The sequence below is a fragment of the Bison bison genome, unplaced genomic scaffold (assembly GCF_000754665.1).
Source record: "Bison bison bison isolate TAMUID 2011002044 unplaced genomic scaffold, Bison_UMD1.0 scf7180017864193, whole genome shotgun sequence".
Classification (NCBI taxonomy): Eukaryota; Metazoa; Chordata; class Mammalia; order Artiodactyla; family Bovidae; genus Bison; species Bison bison.
Genome location: NW_011494765.1, coordinates 1,608,477 through 1,618,055, shown reverse-complemented (window position 1 = coordinate 1,618,055; position 9,579 = coordinate 1,608,477). Strand labels below are relative to the sequence as shown.

The 9,579-nt window shown below is 50.6% G+C and overlaps 1 protein-coding gene across 1 annotated transcript in view; it reads right to left on the bottom strand.

Moving 5' to 3' along the window:
• Positions 1-6,585: 6,585 nt before the first annotated feature.
• The window catches only part of LHX2 (LIM homeobox 2), an 18,444-nt gene continuing 15,450 nt past the window's right edge, over positions 6,586-9,579 (bottom strand). Inside the window, exon 4 of the mRNA XM_010844033.1 lies at positions 6,586-7,487. Within this exon, the coding sequence (XP_010842335.1) occupies positions 7,200-7,487 (288 nt within the window). The 3' untranslated portion in view covers positions 6,586-7,199. The remainder of the gene's footprint in view (positions 7,488-9,579) is intronic.

The window sequence follows — 9,579 nt, the reverse complement described above, 5'->3', positions numbered from 1 at the left end:
AATGCCGCGGTGCACCGCCAGGGGGAGCCCTTCGCCCGGTCGCTGCGGGGGCTCTGTTGCCCCACCCCTGGCGTCCCTCTTCCAGTCCCCACGGTGCCGGCGCGGCTCCCCCCGGAGCTTCGGTTAGGTCTCCGCGGGCGCCCCCGCAGGATGTCTCGACTCCTCACCCTGCCGGATCCGACCTCAGCTCCGGCTTCCGCCCCCTCCCCAGTCCCCAGAGGCCTCCTCGAGCAGCTCCAGGCTCCGCAGCCACCCCCTCTGCCCGGAACCGCCTCGAAGCTCACCCCCACCCCAGCCTCTGGCTGAGAAATTCTGAGGCCGTCCCACAGTGGAGCCCCCTCCCTTGCCTCTTCTGTTGGAGCAAAGACTCATAAAGGTGCCTGAAGTGAAAGACTGAATTGAATTCAATAAATAGCAACACTTCTCCCCGTCCCCCCATCCCCACCCCAGCAGAGCATCCTACATGCCAGGCACTCTGAGTTATATCCTTCAGTGTTCACGAAACTCTGTGAAGTAGGTGTTAAGCACTACCTCCGTTTTACAATTTAAGATGCTAGAAGTTCAGAGAGGTTAAGTAATTCGCCCAGGATCTCAGAAGTAGGTAGCAGCACAGCGTCTAGGGCCAAAGGTGTAAGGGCCAGATTCTGATCCGCAGGAAGGCCATGCTGACACTTAATCTCTCCGGGATCTAGGAGGTGTTTTTTTTTAAGGACCCACTACCTGCCAGGCACCGGGCTGGGTGTGATATAAAGAACACAGGGACACTGAGTCATAGAGCTTACAGTGGTGAGAGAGTAAAATAGTCCTTAAGCATGCACCTACATATTCATCATGACTTTGCTCACTTGCTCTAGATATGTTACTAGGAACCCCCGTGTCCAGCGGTGTGCTGGCTGTGCTGACCTAGGCAGGAAGGGGCCAGCCCCAGGGAGCCTGTGGCAGGGTGTGAATGGGGACAGACACACATCACTGCTTGTGTGGTAAGTTAACTCTGAGGGCCCGAGTTACAACAGGGTCAGGAGGGAAGAAGGCTAAGCAAGCAAGCGTCCATAAAGGAGGGAGCAACTGAGCAGGAGTTTTTGAAGGGAGAAGGGGGAAGGACCCCCAGGCAGAGGGCTCACCCAGCGTATAAAGCATGGGTGAATTTGGTGTGTACTTGGCTGGCTTTAAACCCAGAGATGGACAGGGCCCGAGTCCTGCACCAGAGAGGTGGGCAGAGGCCAGCTCGTGACTTAAGTCTCACACACCAGCTTAAGGACCCACTTGCTCAGGAGGGATGGGAAACTCAAAGAAGAGAAGCAATGTAAATGTCCCAAGTGCCTTTCACACCTCCCTCCCGCGACTCAGGGCCCCTTGATGGGAAGGACGGGTCAGCACTTCAATGTCTTAAAGGCATCATAAACTCCAAATCCCTGGTCATTTCCCCTGCCCCCCGACCTCTTCCCAACAGATTTTCCCATTGCCTCGAAAGGCACCACCATCCACCCAGTTGTGGCTCTGTCCCCTTTTTCCCTCCCATAGCCAGCCCATCTCCTCTGCCTCCGTGCAGTCGGGTGCCCCATCATCCGACTGCACCTTTATCTTTGTTCCCAACTGCCCGGACATCTTTTCCAGTTTCCTGGTGCTCTTGGAATAAAGATACAGGCAAGTTGCCTGGAAAGCAAATGGCCATGTCTCCAGCCCCAAATTCCCACCACTCAGACTTACTCTGAAAGCTCCAGGCATTCTAGCTACCTCTGAGTGCCTCGGACCTGCTCGACTCAGGACCTTTGTACATGCTGCTACTCCTTTTTCTCCACCTTCCCCTCCCACTTGCTGAGTTAATTCCCACTCATGAATCTGGTCTCTGTGACACCTTCCTCCAGGAAGCTGTTCTTTCCCTCACCTGTGTGTATGGTCTCACATACACCTTGTCACAGACATCCATAGTCACTTTGAGGTTATTTGACATTGGTATCCTTCACAAGACTCTGAGTGCTACAAGGGCAGGGGCTGTCTTATCACTGGTATCCTCAGTGACCAGCACAGGACATGCCTGAAGAAACTATGACCAACCTAGACAGCGTATTAAAAAGCAGAGACATTACTTTGCCAACAAAGGTCCATCTAGTCAAAGCTATGGTTTTTCCAGTAGTCATGTATGGATGTGAGAGCTGGACAATAAAAAAGGGTGAGCACCGAAGAACTGATGCCTTCAAACTGTGGTGCTGGAGAAGACTCTTGAGAGTCCCTTGGACAACAAGGAGATGAAACCAGTCAATCCTAAAGGAAATCAACCCTGAATATTCATTGGAAGAACTGATGCTGAAGCTGAAACTCCAATACTTTGGCCACCTGATGCGAAGAGCTGACTCATTGGAAAAGACCCTGATGCTGTGAAAGACTGAAGGCAGGAAGAGAAGGGGATGACAGAGGATGAGATGGTTGGTTGGGGTCATCAACTCAATGGACATGAGTTTGAGCAAACTCCGGGAGACAGTGAAGGATGGGAAAGCCTGGTGTGCTGCAGTCCATGGGGTCTCAAACAGTAGGACACGACTGGGCAACTGAACAACAACAACAAATGTCCTTTAGCAAGATGAACCTAGTTCTGATGCTCACTGGCTGGGTACCTTTAGGCTACAGTCCATCAGGTCACAGAGTCAGACATGACTGAGCCATTGGGCACTGCAGACCTCAATGCCCAACACCGGGCCATGGAGAAGAGAGGAAGAGAGGAAGGGAAAGGTGGAAAGGATGGTACGAAGGACCTGCTGGCACTCCTAGAGTTTCCAGGGGCTGGAGGATCCAGGATAGCCCCTCCCTGGGGCTTCAGCTGGCAGATGAAGCCTGGAGGTGTCCACTCTTGCCAGCAGGACCCACCAGCCACAGTGGCCAACTCTTCCTCTCCAGGAAGCTGGTTCTGCCACGTGGGACTCCGACCTGAGTACAGGGTGGGGAAGGCGGTCTGCTCAGGAAAGAGCACGGCGATCAGAGGTATCTCCCCAAGCCCCCAGGGCCAAGCCCCAGCTGGTATCCAAGGTGTCTGTGAGCTGAAGCTGACCCACCTCCCAGAGCACCCGCAGCCATCAAATTACTCCCCACTCCCCAGGGTGCTCTGAATCCCCTTGCCTGTACTGCTGTGTTCTCACCAGGAATGCTCACCTTCTCCCCTTCTCCACCAGGTCACTTTTGGTTTGTCCAAGATCCCAACTCACACAACACCTTCTTGGAGTCTCTCCCAACTTCTTCAAACAATTTCTCACCTCTCCCCTGTAGCTCCCTTAATATTTAGTCAGACCACGAATATAGCATTGTGTACACTCATTTATGGAATCCTAACAATACCTCTATATAAGGTGGATACTATTGGTCCCATTTTACAGATTAAGATACTGAGGTCTAGAGTGACTAAGTACCTTGCCAGAATTCTTGCAAGGCAAAGAAGACTGTGGAAGGTCTTTTCCATCTGCCCCCTATGTCCCTGCTCCAGGGGAAAGGAGACTTCATAGGATGGGACAGAACGGAGCACATTCATAGTCAAGACGTCAGCCCCTGCAAATTGCCTAATTTGCAGTTTGGAAATGGAAATGCCTGTTCCTGGGTGTAGGTCTCAGGAACCAGGAGGCTCTCTGTGTTTACAGCAGGTTGGAGCCCAAAAGGCTTTGGTGATGGTCCCTTGGTCCCCTCTGGAGGAGCATATAGGGAGGTGGGAACCTGCCTCAGAGTCTCATGTGGCAATGATGACAACATCTCCTCCCTCCCATCACCAGGGGACAGAGCTGGGCTGGCAGCCTGAGCCCAGACTCCGCCCCTGCCCCACCAAGTGCCTGCCCTCCAACCTGAGCCTCTATTTCTGCTGTCCTTCCGGTGCCACCTTCTCCCTCTGTCACTTTTCACCAGCCTCAAAGCGACCATACCTGTTTACCTTGCTCTGTCTCAGTCTCTGTTGGCTCTCCCTTTATCTCTCAGGACCTCCCTTTATCTCTGATTCTTCTCAGCCTCCATCTCCTTTGTCTCCATCACGCCGTCCGTCCACCTGTGACTCTGTCTCTTAACCTGGGTCCCTGTCTGTGTCTCTCTGCCTCTTCACTACTCTGTGGCTCTTCCCTCTCTTTCCATCTCTCGCTACTCTGTGGCTGTTCTCTCTTTCCGTATCCCTTTCCCTGTCTGTTAGGGATCTGTCCTTCTGCCTCTCTGCCCTTATCTTTGTCCATATTGTCCTCCCCATCTCTGCCTGTGTGTCTTCATCACCGTCCCTTTCTCTTTGTGTCCCACTCTTTGCCTCCCTCCCCACCTCCCTGTCCCTGTACTCTCTGAGTGTCGCACTCCGTGTATATTATTCTCAGTCTGGACTCTGGGGAGAGCAGAGCCTCCTCTGCAGCGCCCCCTTCCCTGGCCCAACAGCGGGCGCTGCTACAGAAGTTGCTCCCAAGTAGGGGGCGGGGGACCCCCGGGCATCATTCCAGGGCCTGCTCTGTCTGGGTGGCAGTGCTGACAGAGATACGGATCAGACTCGGCTCTGTCCGGGCCTGAGCAGGGGCACAGCCTGGCTCTGCGGGGGCGTCTGGGTGCCTGCAAATGTTTGCATATGTACACATCCGGGTTTGTGTGCGGGTCTCCCTGTGTGGGGTGGTCTGTGAGCGTCTGGGCCTGTTTATGTCTGTCTGCAAGATATGTGCGGCTGTCTGGGAGTGAGCATCTTAGCCTGTGGGTCTATCCATCCTTTTAATGCCTCAAGAGCATACGTGTGCATGTCTGTGGAGTCAGGGTATATATGTGTGGCTGTCCATGGGCCAGGTCCTCTGCTTGCATTCTCTTACCCAGTCATCAATGAGGTGTAGATTCTATTATTCTATTTGACAGGCAGAAAAGTTGAGGCTCTTAACCTCCATGCTTGGGTGTGTGAGTATGAATGTATCTGTTTGAGGTTGAGAGCTTGGCATCTGGAGACAGATCTGGTTCAAATCCTGGCTCCTCTACCACTAGCTGCCTGACCCCAGGCAAGTTGGTTAGTCTTGGGCAATCCTGAATTCATTCAACAAAAATGTATCGATCAAAACCAGATAAAACTAATCCCTGGTGCTACAAGTCAGAATAGGAGCCACCTTGGGAGGGGCTGACAGGGAGGGGGCCCAAGGGAGACTTCTGGGTGCTGTCAATGTCCTGTGTCTTGATCTGGGTGGTAGTTACATGGGTGTGTCCATTTGGAAACAGCAATCAAGCTGTTCATTTTCAGAAATGCACCCTTTATGCACATTATACATCAGTATAAAAGTTTTCAAAAAATTGATTGATCTCTATTTACCAGGCATTAAATAGCAACAATAGTGTTTTGTGAGTGTGGGTGTGTTTAACATTTCAGAAAGTGAGGCACTTCAGGCTTTACATTTCTTCCCTATTCCCTTCTCCAGCCAGCTCCCCATCATGATGGCAGGAGGCAGAAGGGAGACAGATCACCGTCCTGGGCTGGACTGCTCCCCTGCCCAATCTTGCCTGGCTGTTGTCTCTTCAAAGCAGCCATGATTTTCCCTCCGGATTTTCAAGTTGGTGGGCCACTGCGGGGCTTTGTGCTAGAGGATGGCTGGCATTCGATCGAGCTGGTAACAAAAACAGTGCACTGTGGCACAGCTTGGGGCAAAACACGGTGGGATGTAAGATGCCCAGTGGACCGCTGCCACACCTGCTTGATCCATCCAGCAAGGCAATGCCTGGATACACACATTCCTGCTCTCCACCTGCAAGGTGGTCCTAAGATGTCACTTGTCATTCCATGAAATACACTGAGCTCCTGCGGATGCCAGGTCCTCTGCTGGGCCCTTCAACACATCTCCCTTCACCCCCACTACAGCTGTCACATAAGGGTCATGATTGACCCCTTGCTGAGGAAACTGGGACTGGGAGAGATGAAACGACTTCCTTCAGCTCACACTGCTCAACAGTAGAGTCCAGCGTCATTCGGCCTGCTCTCGTCGTCCGTCCTCTCTGGATGCATCTTTGCTCTGGATTTCTGTGATTACCTGACGCTTTGTTAGTAAAGGAACCGAATTCATTTGGTTTTGCCCCAGTGGAAGATTCTGAAATTCTGTGTCTTTCATTAGGAAAGCTTGAGCTTAAGCTGCCCTTTGGTGACGGCATTCATTCCGTATGCGAACAGGCCTCCCTCCTTGCGTGACATACCCTTCCAGCCCAGAGAAGAGCAGAAAAGGCAGGTGTGATGGCCTCTGACCTTTGTCACATGTATCCAGCATGGCACACTTATTTAATCTTTGAAAGACCAAATGCATAAATGAATGGCATTCTGCTTACACACTCCTCACTTGGTACATAACACACATGCTAAGATGATCTCTTGTCTGTCGCTGCCTCCACTCTAAATTCCTTAAGGGCAGGATTGTGTCTACTTCATCTCTGGTTCCCAACAAGCAGCCCAAAGTCTGGCACAAAGAGGGACCCCACAAATATTATAAATAAATATTTATAAATCATTATAATTAAATATCATAGATAAAGAGGGGAAGACTTTGGAATTTATCTCTGGGTTTCGGTAAGACTTTTATAAGTCCTGTGAATTTCACACCTCACTCAACAGCAGCAGCACCAACTAGTTTCAATAAGTGGTTTTATTACTTGTTAGATTTTACAAATTCTGATATTCGAACAGACTTCCACCTTAAAATTCTAAAACAACAAAGCGACCGTTGGAGGGGGTTTGATTTTTTCCTTTTTTTTTTTTTTTCTTTTCTGTTTAGGACTATTCAAAGTAACAAACTTTTTTTTTTCCTTTTTTTTTTTTTACATTTTTGCTCTGGTCATAAATATACAGAGAAAAAGAGGGAGAGAAAAAATGAACAAGTCATCCAAAGTATGGAGATAAAACAGTATTCCTAAGGCACGTGGCAGTCTTTGAAAATACAGAAGCTCTAGCCAACTTAAATTATTTGTTGTTTTTCCTCGCTCAGTCCACAAAACTGTACAGTGACACAAATGTTGTGTTGCAGATAGATCTTCCAAGTAATTCCAGTCCACAGAGCTGTGTCAGCCGGGGGTGGGGGGGCGCAATTATTTTCTTCCTCAGTTTCCAGGCGAGATCCTAAAATGTGGTTAGTTAGTTGCTCAAAGCCTCTATTTTAAAATACACTTGGAATTCAACTAAAGATAATTTCTTTTTTAAAGAAATTGTGGGGCGGGGGCAGAGGTGGGGGTGGGGCCGAGAGTCATTAGAAAAGGTTGGTAAGAGTCGTTTGCGAGGGGCTGTGAGGCTCGTGGCCCTCCAGGTTGCCAGGCACAGAAGTTAAGACGGACGTCACAGTCGGCAGGGTGGGGCTAGTCAAGTCTGTGAGGGTGGTGGGCGTGCTGGAGGGGCTGAGCGAGGCGTTGGACAGCTCCGAGGCCGGCCCCGACGGAGTCCCTGTCTGCAGCGCCGCCTCCGTCGACTTGTCCACGCCCGTGTTTTCCTGCCGTAAGAGGTTGCGCCTGAACTTGGCCCGGGCGTTCTGAAACCAGACCTGCGTGGGGGAGAGGGAAGGGGTGATCAGAGGAAGGCGGGGCGGGCAGGAACAGGAGATGAGCAAAGATCGCTCCAACTGTTTAAGCCCAGAGATGCTAATGGGGGTTCTGCTCGAATGGGGGTGGGGGTGGGGATTTATTTAAAAGTCTGGCTAGGGACTTCCCTGGGAGTATCAGCCTTCCAATGCAGGGGACACATGTTTGATCCCTGGTTGGGGAGTCAGGGTCCCTTATACCTCGGGGCATTAATTGACCCCCAGTACTGCAATTAAGACACAACACAGCCAAATAAATTAAAAAAAAAAAAATTTTTTTTTTTAAAAAAGGTTTGGCTGGCAATTCTTTGTTCTTAATACAATAAAAACATCCTTTCCTCAAACTGCCTGTAATGGGGGTCTCCCCTTGTTAGAAGATTCCAGAACTCAGCCCCACTCTCTAATATCCTAGCCACTAGCCACATGTGGCTACCCAGCACTTGAAATGAGCCTAGCCCCTAAACAGCTGGTCTGTAGCTGAGAACCATATATCAGAATGGTAGAACCATATCAGAAGGAGGTAGAATATCTCAATGGTCACTTTTATTTTCATGAATATATTTTCTATTGGAAAAATTGGGCCAAACAAGATATAGCCTTACAATTAATTTTACAAGTTTCTTTTTGTTTTAACGAAGGTACTGGGAAATTTTCCATGTAAAATTATGTATGTGGCTCAGGTTGCATTTCTCTTCTCTTCTAGAAGATTCACACAAACCAAATTTCCATCATTTTTGACCATGGTTGACAGGTTTTTCTCAGCAGTCGACTTTAAGCAGGCAAAGATCCCACAAGTCCTTGTCGGTACCAATTTTCAAGTTTTTCATGGTAAGTCTGGGAAACACCAGAATGGGTGTAAAGAACACAGAGGACTCAAGTCGGTAAATGATACCACTCCTAATCCCCACCACCATCACTCAGAGAAGGCACCCTGGACCACTGGGTTTCAGGTCTCCAGGCAGAGTGGGAACAACTGCCCAATTAAAGATCCCCCTCTCCCAACCTGCCCTCGTCCCAGCGTCCTTCATGGGGGAGGAAAGGGCAGTTACTGAGCTTGGTATGAAAAGAATGCCCGAGAGAGAGAATATGGGTTTGCTTTCATTTTTCCCTTGGCGCAGACACAGGCACACATCCACGCCCACACCATTGCACACGAGCCTGTACACACGAAGCATCAAAACTTGTCCACACAGCAGCACCCCCCACCACTAGCAAACTGCATAGAGAGATCCCACTGTACCCTGAGGTCCTCAAAGTACTTCGGGAGAAGCCTAGAGAATCTAGGGGGGTGGGAGGTCCTAGTTTGCAAAGAAAAAAAGGCCAAAGGGCTGGGCGCCTTCACTTCCCTTGCGTGAGGAAAACACCCGCCAGAAACCTCCCCATAAAAGAAAGGGGCTTAGGGAATTTTACAGATTCTGGGGTGTCCAGTTGCATATTTCCAGATGTGTCTGCATTTGCCTGTCTTCCCTGTGTCTCAGACAGGGATGGGAAGGACCAACTCGTGGCCCCACCCTACCCTGGGGACCACCCCAGAGAGGGGGGCTTGTGGCCTCCAACTTGTCTTTTTGGTGGCCTGATACCACTTGGGCTCAGTTTAAAAGCACAGCCTCAAGAATCCTGGGGTAAGGAGAGAGATGGCCACTGTGAAGTTGGGAAACAAAGCTCTCTCCCATGCATGCTGGCTCCTTCCAGGAAGAAAGCACATTTTCCCCTGGCCTTCTGCCCAAAGCAAGCCCATCACCTCTTCTGGGGGCTCACAAATAAGGATGGTGCTTCTAAGACCAGCCTCCAGAGGCACTGGTTGGGGTCGGGGCTTCTTCCCTGCTCAACCCACAGAAATCTGCAGGGGTGAGACTGTGTGTCTGTCTGGGCCAGAGAATGACCGACAGAGAAAATGATGGAGGTGTCCCCAGACACCCTCAGAGAGAGAAGACGACTCCCCCAAAGTGTCATTGCAGACAGGGGAGACAAAGAAGGCTGGAGCCTTGATGCTCTTGCCACCATCCTATCCTAAGAGTGTGTGGCCCCGTGAATACCCTGTGAGTCTGACTCTCCG